The 18566-nt window shown below is 38.2% G+C and overlaps 1 protein-coding gene across 2 annotated transcripts in view; it reads left to right on the forward strand.

Annotated features, from left to right (window-relative positions):
• The first annotated feature begins 1139 nt into the window (after positions 1–1139).
• NDRG2 (NDRG family member 2) overlaps positions 1140–18566 on the forward strand; it is a 32490-nt gene continuing 15063 nt past the window's right edge. Inside the window, exons 1-4 of one of the 2 annotated variants that reach the window (XM_072415240.1) lie at positions 1140–1272; positions 16727–16797; positions 16883–16924; positions 17782–17887. In XM_072415240.1, the coding sequence (XP_072271341.1) occupies positions 16735–16797; positions 16883–16924; positions 17782–17887 (211 nt within the window). In that variant the 5' untranslated portion in view covers positions 1140–1272; positions 16727–16734. The remainder of the gene's footprint in view (positions 1273–16726; positions 16798–16882; positions 16925–17781; positions 17888–18566) is intronic. The other variant, XM_072415241.1, reaches the window with a different exon arrangement.

The raw sequence follows: 18566 nt of genomic DNA on the forward strand, positions 1-18566 counted from the left end.
GGTAGTGATGAAGCCTAAAGACAGCTGACAGTCTGTATAAAGTGACATCCAACATTCCCAATAAGATCTGTATTTTTTATCCACAAACTGGAGCTGAAGGTGCTTGGGGCAAAGTGACAACTGATACTTACCTTGCCAGGACTCCTACACCTAGCCCTGAGCAGTGTCCCATGGCAGAGGCAGGGATGTCACTGCCCCCCTATTGTTTGACAGCAGCCATTATTAAATGTAGTGCTGGCTGCGATGGAGAAAAAAACTCTTAATCCAGTGGTTTACTGGGTTTGTGTTCCGCAGCCATTATGATTGGCCAGGCCAATAATAACATTATTCATGCCTGGCACCCAGCTATGTGGGGTTCGCATGTGCACTGTACATTTTGCAAGCAGAAAAGAAAGTTTGCATTATTTCAGAAGACATTAGGTCTGATTTATTAAAGCTCTCCAAGGCTGGGGAAAATACACTTTCATCAGTGAAGCCGGGTGATCCAGCAAACCTGGAATGGATCTAGTCCAGGATTCAAAACATTTGCTTGAAAATAGCAAATGACTTTGAAGAAATCCATTCCAGGTTTGCTGGATCACCTAACTTTACTAATGAAAGTGTACCCTGTCCAGAGAGCCTTTAATAACCTTGGAAAGCTTTAATAAATCAGACCCATAGCTGTACCCTTCAGTGATAAAGAACCCACCTGCTTGCAATTGTAAGGTTCTAATTGAGGACTTCACCAAAGCTGAGAGAACTTTTTGAATCATTATCTTATGTATCTGACCATCTGCAGCCTATATGAGTCAATTACTAGACCTGGATATGTGAATACATTTAAAAACTGAGAAAAATAATCTAAATATTGTGTAACCTGATGATATTTTGGACAATACAGCAATAAATATTTTTATTTAGAGCGCTTTACATTCATGAGGTGTTCCTGTTTACCATCAGACACAATGACAATGAGGGGTGCAGGCAGGGATTGGGGTCTCCTGAGTCACCCAGCATGTAAGTCCGGGCTATGAAGCTGCCTCAGCCTGCGGGCTGCTTGCATTTCTTCATTGACATTCCCGCCTGCACTCTCTCTGTCAGCCGTTTCTAGGCCCCCCCTCCGTCTCATAGCAGTCTCTCTCAGCCCCTCCCCTTGTAGCCCCGCCCCCGGCTGTCTCTCTCTCTGGGAGTGTCTATGTGCCTTTGTCTGGGTGTCTCTCAGATCTATCAGACAGCTGTGCAGAGAGGATCCAAGAGGACACATACAGTGTGCAGAGACAGCCCCAGAACACAGTAAGTGTCCCTCCGGGTTACATTGTGTGTGCAGGTATGTTGATGGTCTGGTGTGTGGCCCTATGATGGTGGCCCCTGGTATACACAGTGTATTGTGTGACAGATGTGTGTCTTGTTGTGATGGAGCAGATGTCTGTGCGTACATTGCATGTCCTTTCCTGTGCATTCCCTGTACGTAGAATGACATTTAGGGTGCAGGCGGCTCCTCGTCCTTGTAATGTCACTGTGTATAGGGCTCAGCCTTATCTACATAGCCTGGCATGAGAATACGGGCACCATACTGCCCCATGGATCTCCCCAGCAACACACTGCACAACCTGCACATACACCAACATAAACAATGTATATTCTAGAAAAAGAACAGCCCCGCCCACATCCACATAGCCCCGCCCACATTGCTGGAGCCACACTCACAAACAAGCTGTAGCCACGCCCACTGTACACTGTGCCCACGTGTAGTCACAACACACCTCACACATCATCCTCCATGACACACCGATTGCACCAAATACAGCACAGACTCCACTTATTATTAATAAACAGGATTTATATAGCGCCAACATATTACGCAGCGCTGTACAAAGATAGGGGTTGCAAATGACAGCCAGTGACACAGGCGGAGAAGAGGACCCTGCGCCGAAGAGCTTACAATCTAGGCAGTGGGGAAAGTCACACACAATAGGAGACACAATTATATTTCACTTACTGCAATCACAATGTATTGTACAGGTCATACTCTCTCCAAACTTGCATGAAGATTTATATATTTTCTGACATATTTTTTATAAAATCCATATAGATCAGCCATAGACAGGCAAATGTCTCACCAAGGTTGATGGGTTAGGTGCCAGTGGCCCATCATCCCTGGGATTACCAGCGCCACCAATGTGGGGTGGGTGCAAGCCACACGGTGGTAGTCTTATTAGCGGTTTCCCTTTGCATTTCTTGGAAATTGTGGTTCGTTGTTTTTCTAGTAATTATGTATAACTGGTATAAAAATGTTCTATTCTTTATATAACATTTATTGGCTTGTATTTAAAACCATTACAGGTTGCAGTGATTCTATAATATTTAGAGGTCACCTTGTTTCCTGGTTGGTCTTTGTTCTAGAATTGCTGCTAATGTATATGTGTATTTATATATATATATAATAGAGGGAGATGATCACATCTTTATAATTATTGCCTTGTTGTAAAACACATCTATTGGTGCTGCAAATCCCGGGCTATTCCTTTTCGATATTTTGGATCCTAAGGCTGAATCCATTTTGCATGCACCATAATATCAACAGATGGCTATTGTCCACCGTATTTATTATTATATACTTAATATACATAAATATTTTATATATAAATATCTGTATTTATGTATGTACGTCAGAACAACAATGAATATTCATTACTTGCCTTTATTCCTTTGGTTATGCATGAAAAGCCTGTAACGATACCATGCACAAAGCTTCCATTTCTTACCTTTTTGCATGATTGGGGATGTATGTAGGCGGTGATGTCAGCACTCCAGAAGCTCTTGGGAATAGTCTATTGATTTCTGTCTGAGCTAATTCATGAAAGGAGCTGCCCATATGACCTTGCGCTATTAGTCCTATAAAAAGGACACTGGATTGCTATTGTTTTCCAGATGATTTGTGTATACCTGCACTGAATGCAGTAGATGCCTATTAATCACAGTTAAGGGCTCGGTCAAATTAGTGTTATGTTTTGCATGGTAAATTATGCCATAGATGCCCTGTAACATGGTTTACACATTACTGTATGTATTTAGGCAATGATACTGAAATACTTATGGCATGAACGTTAACTTATTAATTATACATCAAATGCAGAAACTCCCCACCAACACACACTTTTTTTTCATCCTTCTTTTCACATGTTGAAAGACACTTTCATGTGAATGAAGAAATAGATTGTGTTAGTAAAATGTGTGAAGTCTGTATATTACCATTTAGTTTCACCCTGACAACCTCTCCGAAGGTGTGTAAAAGAAGACGAGAAAACAGGGATTGATGTAGCCATCTTACTGTTTCTGTATGCTTGGAAAAAAAATATGTTTAAAGAGTCAGTTCACCTAAATCTGTTATCTCAGTTTTTTGTGAGTTCTAAACAAGGGATCTTCAATGAACGCGCATTCGCCAAGAAGTATATATCCTCTGACGCTGCTGTACATACACCAACAATGTGATTATTCACAAAGCTCAGCATACTGATGTAGCGAACCATTTAAAGATCACAAGCCATACATGCATGGTTGTATAGCTGATCGTTCATTGTCTAATGACATCTGTACACATAATAGAGAGTGATGGATAAATCCAAAGCAAATCCATCGGGGTGGAAGCAATGCTATGGGACACGTTTTCCTTTTTTAAGAAATTCTTATGTAACGATATGTCAGTAATCATTTATTTTGAATCATGATTATCTAAGGTGTGTACAAAGCTTTAACCCTTTTACCAGAATAGCATATATGTGGCTTGATTGGCCCAGTATAGAAGATTTCTTCCTGTTGCAGAGACTCTCGCCCTATGCAATTATAATGCAAAGATGGATGGAAGAGTGTGTTCTGGGTGACCTCTGTTTCTCAAGATGATTCTAATACATATACCAAGATATATAATAAGATGTTTATAATAATAAATGTTTAGCATGTAAATAATTACAAATATAGGCTTTAGAAACAATGTTCAGGGTATTTTCCATGCTTTCATTAGGAACAGCATGAGAACGATGACATGAAATTCCCCCTGCAGCATGCTTTCCCTTGTTACATGCCAGCCGTAATGCTGGGCAGAATTCAGTGACAGAGGCGAGGCTGGGTTAGATATGTGTGCCGCCTGAAGCAAATTGTGTATTTATTCGAGATTCATGTACAGTTTGTTCTAGATAAGACCAGTCCTGGTTTGAATGGCTGCATACCATAATCAGTCTTGTTACACTTGTTTTACTTCATTCGCACAGCAAATTGGTGCAATTGAAGGACAAGTGCATTCTCTGAAATCAGTATGCAGTGCATATCTATTTGCACAGCGTTGTCTTGCTTAGGGAATTACAAGGAGAACCTGATTTTTATTTTCCCTGCATTCAGAGAACTAAAACTAGTTTGGTGGGTAGAACTTCAGTTTTCTAGAGGCTGTTGTGATAAAATCAGGGACTTTCTTTTCTCAAAAAAAGTAAAAAAACACTTTAGGGAGCAATGATTTCAATTTCTATTGAAATAACAGTGGTCCTCTGGTTAGAAGATACTCAAAGAAGCCCTGGAACAATAGGGAGTACTTAGCATGCAGATGAAACAAATTCTTCAAGGGCAAACACATGGATATCAGTCCCATTCGAATTGATTTTACGGGAATATGTGCACTTAATTTGAAATAGAAAATGTTTAAATGTGTCCCTATATCTTTCACAACAAAAGCTGGTTTGTCCCCACAGGATGCATTATCCTCATATATATTATTTAAAAACAAATATATGCTGCTTTTAATTACCTTACTGCTGGTTGGTATTTGATCACCTTTCTGAGTGTCTAAACTAGAACAAGCATGCAGTTCTGACAATAGGTAGGCTTTACTTGCTGCATACTACCATATTAGCCAATCAGAAACTTTGTTCCAGTTTGACCTGAGTTTGTTACTGCACTTAAAAATCGGCACTCAATAAAACTTTTTATCAGTAAAACCGTCACCCTTTCTCTCTACACTTACAAACAGGAAAAGGATCTATTGTAGCCCTGTGTAACTGTTAACAAAATATTTCTATTGGATAAATAAGCTTTTCAGCTTATCTTATTTCAACGTTTGTGTAACTCAATGTGTAATAAATCTTATGAATAAGTTACATTATGTGTAATAAGGCTCTAGTGTTCCTTTTTTAAATTCTTTGGGCTCTATTTGTAAAACAGGGCATCTGACATTCCCTCAAAAGCCCTATATGTATTATTTGCATTTGTGAAGTGGTCTCTTTTTAATGCTAAATCTTACTATCAGTTTTTTAAAATATAATTGTATTCCAGCTCCTCTTGTCCTTATAACACAAGGCAGTGTTAGCACTGTTAGTTTTCTATCACAACATACCCCAGATGTTGTGATAGAAGTACAGGTACTTTTATGTTTTATTATTAGATTGGTACTTAATGTAAATATTGTGGTTTAGCAACCTTTGAATTCTAATAATTTGGAACAAGCATAAAGACTTGGTGATTTGCACTTTTACTCTGCATTTAGTGAAGTCTGACGTTGAGGGATACTACATTTCAAACTGGAGCTGAAGGGTGCTTAGGAAGCTCAAGTGGTTGGAAGCTGGCTGAAATCTTTGCAAGTGTTTGTACATATGGGATTCAGCAAACTTTTACTAAACAAGACCTAAGCTGCGTACACACTTCCAATTTTTATCGTTCAAAATGAACGACGAACGAACGATCGATTGGGCAAAAATCGTTCGTAAAAAAAGTAACCAACGACGCAGACGAACGAGGAAAGTCGTTGGAAATGAACGACCGGACCGGCGGATCAGATTGGACGACGATCGTTGACCATCGTTCGTGTGTACGATCGTTCATTGATTGTCCATGGTCTGAGCATGCGTGATGAACGAACGTTCCTGTGGTGCACGTAACTTCCTGTATCGTTCAAACGATCGCATCTATTGTGTGTACAATATCTACGAACGATCGTGTCGTTATCTGTATGTACAGGATCGGTGCTATACGATCGTTCGCAGATATCGTGCAGGATCGTTCGTCGTTCGTTTACCAACGATAATAATTGGAAGTGTGTACGTAGCTCTACTCTACTGTTAAAAGAATCTTGCACAGAGAAGAATATGGAATTTGTTGTTGATGATCTCCTAAAATAATTCATAGTTAATTCCCTGTTAGCTTTAACATTTTCCAAGTCACTGAACCAGAACAAGTTAGTGTGAAGTCAGAACTCCTGATTTGCATACTTCTTTTGGATGCAGAAATTGCTGATACCATTGGACCAGCCTATCAGCTAGGCAGCATTGAACCATTGAGAGCTCCCTGGTAGCTGACATATTTTCCAGATAGATATGTTACTGCCCATGTTTGCTGCATTCTTCAATATATATATATATATATATATATATATATATATATATATATATATATATAACAAAATCCCAGAATCTCATGGGTGCAGCACAAACCAGTGAATAATCAAATAATGACATTGTAAGATATGTAAATGTTAAGATGTCAGTGTTGGATCAAACCTTTTAGGATAAAAATATAGGAGTTTCCTCTGCTTGCTAATTTTTAAGGTGTAGTCATCCTTACTATTACATTACTACCGTGGTAAGTCATTGACCTGGAACAAGTAAAGTACCAGGATACCCGTTCTAGGTCATTGGCTTACTGAGCAAAGAAATAAAGAAATAGGGTTGCCAGCTTTGGAGCCTACACCTTCAGCAACAAAGCAAGGATAGCAGCTACCATGTTCACTCCGGACCATTTTTTTTTAACTCCCTCTACTCCTAGTCACATGGCATGCAATGTCTGATGAGAGGTTTAGTGGGGGTTTAACCCGGCTAATTTACCCTTCAGATGAGAATATCTGACCAGGACCAAAGGAACCTGCAGCAGAAAATGTAAATAAGACCCAATAATAACAGGAACTTCCCTAGGGGGTATATTGGTGGAACCAGCATTCCATGTTTAGGTGTTTTTTATGGTTTGACAATTTAGGTGTCATTATTTAGAGATCAAAAGAGCTATCTAAGGCCCAAGGTTGTGGAAGTGTATAAGTCTGCCAAGGGGTTTAAATGTATTGACAAATTATCGAAAATCAGTCACTCCACTGTAAGAGAAATAAACTACAATTGATTAAGATTTGAAATGACCGATAATCTGCCCAGATAGGCCAGTCAAGCAAATTTAACAGCTCACACTGATAATAAAAGAAGTTTCACAAAACACTATTTAATTGCTGTAGTGTCAAAGTTTTCTTTACAATCATAGGTTGCACCAATTTAACCTGCATGGATGGTATGCCAGGTAAAAAGGCTTTGTTATTCAAGAAGCATTAAAGCAAGGCTATATTTAGGTTATATTAAGGAGAAGACGCTTATGTTAACCATAAAGCACAGTGTTGGAATTGGTATAGTTTGGGGTTACTTTGCTAAATCATGGCCTTGGCATCTTTTAGTAATCAAGTTTCTTACAGTGAATGAAAATGCAAGGCCATCTGTCCCAAGTTCAAGCTGAACTAGAAATAGATCTTTCGACATAATGATCTGAAACAAATCCAACAAGACATGGCTTTAAATCAGGAAATGGATGGTTATGGACTATCCTAGTCTAAGTTTAAATTTTATTGAAATGTTGTGAGGGATTTCAAACCAGCAGTTAATGGAAGGAAACCACAGAGACTAATGGGCAGGTTTGCAAAAGACTTACATGAAAAAAGAAGAGCAGCATCACCTTCTGAGATCAAAGATCTGCCCACTTTTTACATACTACATCATTAAATCTACAAATATTTTTTTTTTGTGTTTTCTATTTAAATATATTAGCTTTATCTGTAGGACTAGATCTAATGTTTTTCTGCTCAGGTATAATGGAAAGTCCACAATTTGTATGTGGTGTGTACCTTTCTTTTTTTTACATAACTTGTGTTTTTGTGTATAAATATTATTTTTGATGATGTTTTAATTATGTTTGATATCCCTGCATATTTCTAGGGCCAAGACTGCTTGGGTGAGCCAGCTGCATAACTTCAATGATGTTTATAGATGTCTATAAAAATGGGTATACTAGCCAACCCTTGCTACATTCTTTCCACTGGCCACCAAATTAAGAGGCCTGTTTTCCCATTGACTTTCCCTAAAAATTAGTTTTGATAAAGATTCACAGAGACCTGCAAATTATTTCAAAGATTTCTCAAGGGTGGGAAGGGTAAGTTGCCTTAAACAACTGTGGGAGAAGTAGTGTTGAAGCAGTTAATTTTTCTGTACGTAACTACCTTTTCATTAGCCATTGTAAGCATCCTGTTCCTAGCTCATAATGGCTGGAGGCATTAATCACGTGCCACAGCATATTTTATAATGACAAAAACAAATGTTTCAATGAGACCTTCACCACATGGAGCATGATGGAGAAAGGCCAAGTGTAAAATAGTTCAGTGTTGATGTAAAGTTCCTAGTGTGACCTTATCTACTGTGCCGCCACTGCTTAGATTAGGTATCACCTCCCTCGAATTACACTTGGAGTCCTCCGACCCTTAGACACAAAATGGATGGAAAAAAATAAGCAAAGGAATTCATGTTGCTTGATTATTATGTTGGTGTCCTTATACAGATGCTTGGTGTCACATTCTCCACCACTTAAGTTCTCGAAAGATGTCAATTTTTACATATATGAAAATAATGTTTTATTTAAGGGGAGGCTGCATGTCCTATTTATTCTCATAGGCTGAGCATAAACTACAGAAATGCTGGAGTGACCTATTACAGTTCCAATTAAGGCATTCAGCATGTGTGTTCCATCTGGGTCCAAATTTGCACGCATAATTGGGTAGCCCTGCCTGCAATTTACATTATGTGTCCTGGCATGACTGCTGTGCTGTAGTATTTTACAAAATGTGTGTGACATTATACACTCCAATGTGTATTTAGCTGCCTGTTTTCTCTCATGGGGTTAATCTCATTGACCTTCAAGATTTGAAGGGCAGAAGCTGCGTAACTCCTGGGAGCCTTGCCACAGACAGTGTCAGCCCATGCAGGCAGCAGCATACCATTATTTCTGGGGGAGTTCATGTGATTGTCCTTTAGTGGAAATAATAATGTAGCACGATTAAAGGGACAAAGTTGTATCACGGCCCTGTTCCATACTACTGGTTTTTACCAAATAGCAAAGGGAAGGTCTAGGGTGGAGTAAATGAAGAACATAGTGTTTGGAAATGTACAAGGCTCTGCTTATTAGCATTGTTCTAAGGTGTGGTGGGTTCACGTGCTAAAGATTTCCTCTCTGCTCCTTTTTTTTTTTTTTTTTTTAATAACTGGTTTGTATCTCTAAATAGACAAAAGAAGATCGATGACAAATACAGTTGAGGCACATGATCCTTTTTTTGTACTAAACGTTCATTTTCCTGGAGAGGTTTCAGCAATGGAGAGGTTTCGGCAATTGTTAGTGCAAATAAAGATAGTATCACTTTCAGTACTTCACACAACAATGCATTTATAGGACTAGAACTGCCTTGTGTAAAGAATAGACGTGAAATATACATGGTTTCCTTTTTAGAATGTAGATTTCTTAGCATCACATTTGTTCATGATTGTATACAAGATAGAGGGATATAGTCAAATCCAATTCTGCTAGACTGAGAAACTGAAAACAAAGATGCATGATACCACTGTACAACTGCATATAAAAAGGAAATGACAAGTTCCTTGTATCTACCATAAAGCACGTAGAGTTATAGTTATTGTAATGTATCCAGTGCATCAAGACTAGACCGCTTTCCTTCCATTAGTGTATGTTTTGCCTTTAGTTGAATATTGATTGATAGTCAAAGGTTGGCATCCCCTGCCCCCTTGTGCATATTCTTTCTGCATATATCTCTGGTATAGAACGTATCATTACTATCTTTGTAGTATAATGAGCCTCCAATTATTAATTTGAAATAAAACATTTTTATATCTGGTTGCTGGAGATTTGGGGAGAACAACCTGCAGCCTGAGAGTTGTAAGGATTTATTCTTTTGCAAAAGAAGTGCATAATACAAAATCATAGACGTAATCATATCACAAATTACATCTAATTACACTTCTAGGTATTCCTTATAGCATAGCAAATCCTCACTTTTTTAGTTTAGTCCTTCTTTAGGTAACATTGTATTTGTTGTAGTGTTAGTATACATGTGCTACATGTGCATGATGTGGAAAGCAGTGTTCTGAATGTAAACCTTATTGTAGTAATAATGAATAGATTCCCAGAATATAAAAAGACATAGAATTGCAATAAACATACAAGCAAAATGTATTTCATCCTTTTAAATTGTATGTAAACTCCAGCAATGAACTCCTACTTGCTACAGATTGATCTGGTAAGTTTGTTATTGACATCACTTTCATATAGGTCCAATAGGTGCAAATAAATATTAGTTTGTCCTTCTGGAAATCATATGTTGTTCATTGCCCCTCGCAGCCTTCTCTTCCTGCCTAGGTTCCTTTGTAGACTTTAGTACACCTTCACTCTGTGGGGAATGGGATGTTCTATAGTCTTAATGCACTGCCTTCCCTCCTACAGTAACAATGCAGCTATTCCATAGATAGAATTTAGGGAGTGAGGGGCAATACTAGGAGCCAGTTGAGCATGCATGCTAAAATTTTGACATGCTGGCTGAAGCAGAGTGAGCAGAAGGATAACCTTATCAATTGCTTCCTTTTCATTGATCAATCAGCTACATGGGTGTGTGTTTCTCACCAATTTGTGCATCTGTGGACATTAATGATCTGTGTTGTGTAGCAGGTGAAGGATGCATTCAATGTTTTCGTAAGTTTCAAAACTTTTGCTATTAGCTGTACCACTGGAGGACAGAAGAGTTCATAGTCCCCACCAACCAGAGAGATAAGTAATAACTATTTTCTGTTAAAGGGAGCAGTTGTTCACAAATTGCAAGTAAAGTGATAGTTATTTTAGGACATGTAAGAATAAAAAAAAATAATAAGGCCGAAGATGCCTGTATAATTCTAATTCATGAGCATGATGACTGTCAGATGGTTTAGCAGATATGTAGTGTGCGGATCTGCCTGACTTGGATACAAATAATAATTGGTTATGTAGGCACCAGTGCATACATTGGTCTACGTTATTTGGATCAAAGTTTGTATAGATGCACCTGAAACATTGATACAATCCTACTAATAAATTAGACATTTATTTGTTGTTTTCTGCACAGCAAATGGAAATGTGATTGGCATCAGAAAATTGAATTGTGTCTGCCATGTGCAAGCTGATCAATACAATATTCAGGATTTTGTTTCTACATGATTAGGAAATATCCTAAAGAGGCAGATGCTTTACTGCCATCATGAACAGTTTTCTATCACATGAATTATTGGACAAGTATCAGCTTGTTACTTTCCATGTACAGAAGGAGGATTTACAAGGGTGGCCACCTGTCCAACTTCGTGAAAGATTTGATCTTTCTCAGGTCTGGTTCTTGGAAATTTCTCAGCATGGTGGATGTATCATAGTTTTAAATATATATATATATATATATATATATATATATAATCCCCTTGCTTTTTCCTTGTATAAATAGCTTAATTTGACTTGGTATCAGTTCCTAGAAGTCTATTGTACAATATGACAGCAGAATTTAGAGAGAGGAGAATGAGCCCAAAGAGCCAGTTATGCTACAGGAACATGGTGATAGGTGGGGAGCAGAGAGATAAGTTTATCAGTGTCCTGCTTTCCTTTAATTGTCCAGTCACAGGATGGTAGTAGGGAGGGAACCTGTAAGTCAAAGTGAACATGCAACAATGAAAGACTAGGTCATATTCCCTTCTAGACGGGGCTTTGCTTTGGGCAGAGCTATACAGATATCAGGAATAGATGATACAACAATACAAATCATTTGGCAGAATGAACAGCTCTTGCATATATCAACCTGTTTGCCTGGAGTTCAAGGTTTTTCTGTCCATGTGAATTTAATTTGCGCTTATTGCATCTTGGATTTGAACACGTAGACACTTTTGACGGAGCCCAGGTGACACAGTGAAAAGCCTGATGGTGGCATGTTTAGGAATGAAGATTGGGAAACAGTGACACATTGTGTATTGTGCTGGCACTGTTTGTTAGTCTAAAGTACTAGTTCCACCACATGACCGGCTGAATGTATGTAGATACTGAAGGTATAAAAGGACAGCCTTTGTTCTCAAAGGTAATATAAGCGTATGATTTCACAAGACATCTGTGTAACAGATCTCTAAATTAGTAGTTTTTAAGTGTATTCTGTGCTGAAAGTAGACCATACAAGAACCCAATTAAACGTTTTCAAAGCATGATTGCAGGCTTTGGCATAAAGCTAACACTTAGTAACCCATCATAAGATTTGTGCATTAGTCAGTTGTGTTAATTTCTTTCCACACGTTTGAAGATCATTGTGTTTTGTACCAACTCATGCCAGACTTGTTCAGTAGGGCCATTGTTGATGAGCTTTAGTGTTTTGCATTTCCCTTCTCTTACAATACAAGTTAATCAGAATTCAAACTCCTGATCTAGCTTAGGAGGGCAACTACACACATGCACCTGTTACCTGACTGTGAATTATCCCAAAATGTCTCAAACTCATTTCAGATTCAAGCTGAATGGACCCCCCAAAAATGCTGCTTTTGTCTATTGTCTATTGACAAGTCCAAAGCCCACCAACACAATCCTTAAAGCTGGCTTTTGGAATTACCAATACAATGCATTCATTAACATTTATTAAGACATGCTATCCATTTATATACTGTAATTTTACTGCATTATAAACTTTATTTCTACTAAATATTTTTTTTCCGTGTTTGTATTACACAACAGATGGTTCGCTTCTGTGCATTGCAGTGTACTAAAACGCATGTACATATTTCTGCACATCACATCCCTTCATCACTGAAACCTAGAATACCTAGAGACCAATTTCAGATTTTATGGAGATAACTGTGTCCTTCCTGATGATGGAGAAATTAAAAATGTATGACTGTATAGGAGAAGCTGTCGAGTCTTTGCCTGTACCTTCTATAGGTTTCTGTGTCTGGTAAATCCAGCTTTGTATATAAATACCATGTCAAGTTCCTGAACTATCAAGGTTGGTTTCTGTTGGTGTAAAAAGGACAACTTTGATGTTGGGTAAAATCAATATCCGTTTATTGTGCTTTTGTACAAGGTGAAAGTATATCACTGGCATTGTATGACTGACACGACTGTCATTTCATATATTTTCCTGCCAGACACTGCATTCTCCTTCTTAGAAAACCTTTTCTGTATAGCACTATTCTCCTGTATTGAGGTTAGGTACAGATTCATTTTTCTTGAGCATTCCATTAGGTATATTTAATTCCGACATAGTAACAGTCACTGAAAGGGAAAAATCTGCACTTTCCACATGTTGATTATATACGACAAGCATTAAGTAAGGGAAGTGTAGCAGATGGCTCTTCCTGAGGGATATGTGTCATTCATATTGAACCATATTACCAGTCTCCTAAATACAGCTTTGCATTATAATGTCTGTACACTCAGGGACTCATATGCACTAGAAATAAAGAGAAAACAACAAATGTTTGTCCTCTGGTGCTTTCAGTCTTGTTCAATATGGTAAATGCTGCTCCAGCAGCTCTTATAATGATAATTATCTATCTGGTGAGCACATCATCTGTGCTTTTTGCAGCACTAGATAGGCCAGAAGCATGGCCTGTGTTTCGATAGTGTGTTTTACTGTATAAAAAAAAAATCAATGATCTCTGATAACAGCAGTCTGAGCTCACCATGTGCTCGCCAAAGCTAAAAGCCCTTGAGAGTGTCCTTATTCTAGAAGGTTTATCGAAGTATAAATACTAACAAAAGAGAACATGTGGGCACGTAGCCTCCAAATGTTTCAGTATGTGCTTCTACTTTTTTATTATAAAAATGTTTGGTCATATAGGAAGCAAAGGTTAAAGAGGGTGCAAGCACTTACCTTGCACATGTTCTTGTGCCGCATCTACCCTTTATTGTAGAAGGTTTAGCCATGTATGGTACCAAGGTTAAAGGGGCATGTGTGTGCCAACTTCTACCTTTTATTAGAGTGGTTTAGTCAACTACAATGACAAGATTAAGGGGGTTCAAGTACTTACTCAAAACACATTCCAATGCCCGCTACCTTCAATCATCAAGTATGACACCAAGGTTGTGTGCTTACCCTTATGTTCTACAACACACCATAAAAGAATATAACTGGCTGATGTAGCACCACTTTTTTGGAGATATTTTATTGTTTCTATCCTTTTTATTTCCTGTGATGCTACTGTCCCGTCCTGGATTTATTTAGTAATTTACTGCAAGGTTTATTACCCTATAAAAACACTTGTAATTTGTAAATGTATAACTAACTCCAGGTAAGGAAAAGATACACAGATAAAAAACCTGTCTCAGGATTCATTTTACTGGAGCTTAGTGCAGAACCCTCCCCATCCTGTTATTCCGAGCATGCTGCACACTAATGAGGTTATCTTTGTGCTTTCTTCTCCTGCTCCTTGTGCTAGAGTTACTTCTCTGTGCAAAGCAATAGTCTAAAATGACGCTTAGTATTGATGTGCAAAGGACAAAGGAAGGCTAATATAGTATTGTCATTGTATTGAGTTGTACAGTACTTAGTTGATTTGCTAGTTGCCTGATTATAATACTTTTCTGCTTTTCTTGGCCTGGGACTATTGTGCAGGCTACGTACAACAACTGTCTGTGTTGTGGGAAGTAGTGTCTTGATTTAACAATACCAAAAAAGGTCAGCAACTATTTTATCACTTCCCTCTACAATCCCATTCCCTGGTGCTGAATCAAGGTTGACAATTACACAAATGGGCTAATTTCAGTAATGACATTCTCAATATTTAAAACATTTCCCATACCTACTACTATCTACCTTACATTATATTAGTCAACAAGAGTCATCTGACTTGGACTAATGCCTTTCAATATATTAGAATTTCAGCAGGACTTGTTTACAGTGTTCTATAAATATAGGGCCTGATTTATTAAAGCGCTCCAAGACTAGAGAAGAAAGACTTATCGTGGAAGAACCAGCGTGGTCAAGCAATCTGCGAATTAGTTTCTTAAAAAGCATTTGCTATAAGTTGGCAAATGGTTTCAGTCCTTAACGAGATCCATCCCAGATTTGCTGGATCACCCAGGTTTACCTGTGAGAGTTTATATTTTCCAGTCTTGAAGAACTTTAATAAATTGGGTCCATAGTGTGTTGAATATACCAAAAAATAAATACATTTTTACCCAGCACTAGAAAATGCAACTTGATGAATTGCTTGGTTTAAGCCTTAAACAGTTTAAAAACGCATGTCCTATAGATTTCTTATTTTTATGCTACCACTAACTACATTTAAACCCCCCCCCCCCTTTTTGCCAGTAAGGGACAGACCACTATTTTTATTCATTTTTTATTTTCTGTAGGTAGAATATCATTATTTTCTTAATTTGCTGTAGTTCTAGAATTATATGGGAATAATGGAAATGTTTCATTTTTTAATAATGAAAACAAAATTATGTAGTGTCAAATCATTATTCTGACATTCCAGATAAATAGCGGACACTCCCAATTGCCTGTTCTGTTCTCACTGTTCCTAATCTCTTTTGGGTAGTCTGTGATGCCTAATATAAAAAGAGCATTTAGCCCCCTGGTAAATGGCTTCAGACCACCCCTTCTCCCATACATCACACTTTGTTACAGTGATGGGCCAAGGCTTTAGGCTGGAGATAGATGGACCAGAGTCATCCACCAGAAAGTTAGGATTTTGCTGAACGCTGCCCTTCTTCAGCTGCACATTTATAAAAGTGGGGGTTAATTTCATTGTACTTGAATTAACAGCTTTTCCTGTTGTGTATAACAGAGGATAGACCTTTATGGGTTAAATAATCCTAATTTGGGGAAAAAACATTCAGAGGTGTTTAGTTTTGGCACTATCATTGTATGTGATAACATGTCTGTATGTTGGACTGTATCCAAAAGATCCCCCCAGTTCTTCGCTATGACTTCCAAGGTTATAGTTGGTCTACCCTTCTAGTACAGTTGAATTATTTTGGACCATTTCAAAAATTTGTTTTCAAAAGTCAATTTTAAGCCCATGTCCTGCCAAGCACTCTTTTGTTTGGCTCAGTCTCACAGCAGATGCCAAGCGGACTATGACGATAAAGACATGGGTAGTTGTTGGAACTGACTTTCCTGCATCCTAGTCAAAGGAACACATGCCCAGATTTTGTTTTTGAGGCTTCCATTGACGTTGGGTTAGTTGTAAACCATCCAAACTCTTGCAAGCTTATAACTTTGCTGCATAATAAAGCTGTTCCTTTCTTTTTTTAGACATGCCAAAATGATTTAGTTTATGGGCCTACCTTTTTCGATAGAGATTTATTGGATTGTGTTGGTGGAAGGGTGTGTGGCCAGCAGAGGTGTAATTGATAAAAAAAAAACTCTGCGCTTTGTTTTCAAGCAGACTGTTTATTTTATTTCTTTTGTGCAATGCTGCTGTTGAATACTGATATATGCTATTTAAGGTTATAAGAGGTGAGTTTGTGGAGGAGGACCTGCTGTGTCTAAAAATAGGCAGAAGTTTGAGTATCGTGTTCTGTAGTAAGAACATGGCCTTTATTTCTTTTCTCTTCTAAATAAACAGCAATTACTCTAATGTACCACTGAAGTAAACAATTTACATGTTCTTTGTTAAAGATCTGGAGATGTCGGAGTTACAAGAAGTTCAGATTACGGAAGACAATACTCTTCTGCAAGACCCTTTAAAGGTAATGCCAAGTCTTTTCTTTTGAATTTATTGGAAAGCGCCACAATTTGGATCGCTCATCTTTCATTTATTTTTTTAATTTTCAGGCAGCTGAGTTAGCTGCAAAATTACTGCAAGTACAAGAACAGGTATGCAATGTTTTGTGTTTTCTGTACCCTAATATGTTACTGTGTACATGGAGGTACATAAATGTGTCTTGTATTCTGGTGCTCAGATTACCATAACTTTACAATTATATACAGTATATGGCCAAATTTAAAGTGAACAAAAGCATGCATTCTTGCCTTCCTGGCAGCCAGTGTCTTCAAACTTGGCCATTTTGCAGGTCCCTTGCTTCCGTAGGTGTTCAGCACTTCTGTGTTTGTCAAATACCTTCTCCTCCTGCCGCTTGCTGTGGTACCGCCCTATGTCTTGTACGTCCTGTAGTGACGTATGAGTCAGCAAGAGGAAACCCACATGTGGGTGATTTGTTACACTGGAGTGTATATGCTGCCATAAATACTATTGGTGCATAGGATTCCTTTAATGCTTTTGTTGCAGGATCCTATTTTGAGTCTTGTTTCAGTGTGTTACCCACACATGTTAATGTGCTGAATTTGTGTGTGTTAGCCCCCATTGTAATAATTTTTAATGCCAGTGCCAAAGCAGATTTTGACTGACGTGCACCATTGTTGTCAATTTGTGTCCGATTGGTTCACATCTGTGTGCGTATTATTGTGCACGTGTTAGATATATTAGGGTGCTATTGTTGTTTACTGGTGGCTTGAAGACTAGGTATGTTTGTGGTTGCTTGTATTTTGCTGTTTTATGGCAATAAAAATTTAGAAATGTATTTGAGCGATTCATGGACAATGATTTTTTTAATTTGGTGTGAAATGCGTAAACTTTATGGGACCATGTCAAGTCCTGTTCCATGAGTTTGTCATTGGTGATGGTATTCCAGTATATACTGAACCTGTCTTCCTCTCTGTATCTCGTGGTGTAGAAGCACTCTATTGAGACTCCCTATGGGATGGTGACGGTTACAATTCAGGGCTCCCCCAAACCCAAGCGTCCAGCGATAGTAACATTCCATGATGTGGGGATGGACCGTGAGTATGAGGGCTGTCCGTGTTCTCTGTACCTGCTGTGTGTCTGTCTCTTGTGCCATGTACTGTGTACTACTTCAGCTGACCTTGCCTTTCCATTCCTACCTATTTTAATTTTATCTAACACCTCTTCTGTGGTTGTCGTGTTCCATCTGTATTCTAGATTGTTGTCTACTTGTCTATTTTAAACGTCTTTCTATTTTATGGGCTCCCACCTATTATTCTCCGTAGTAATTATACACTCGTCGTAGTAACCAGTAGTAATTGGTATGGAAACAATCATAGTGCCTATACACACATACAGATAATTGTTGGCTATAACATATGTAAGAGAAAAAAAAAATATCTCAAGGACTTAAAATTCAACCTTCAATGCTACTGACTATCCTCCCAAATGTTCTGGTGCAGCACTGATTGTACAGAAATTTTCCATAATGTTGGATGGTTCATGTGACACTAGTTTTCCCCATTCCTTTTCATTTTTGGATTGGGTCATATGATGGTGGATTCTCGCCTGTTGCAAAATATTGACAAAAATCACATTGTGTGGTCAACATCAAACCGTTTGTATACAGTTCACTCCTAAAACAAGACAACACCAGACAACAAGTTCAGATATCAATTTAAACTTAAGTTAGGTTGATTGTGTACATTATAGGATCAGTGCACCTGTGTGTCTGCT

This window comes from Pyxicephalus adspersus, chromosome 6 (assembly GCF_032062135.1).
Source record: "Pyxicephalus adspersus chromosome 6, UCB_Pads_2.0, whole genome shotgun sequence".
Classification (NCBI taxonomy): Eukaryota; Metazoa; Chordata; class Amphibia; order Anura; family Pyxicephalidae; genus Pyxicephalus; species Pyxicephalus adspersus.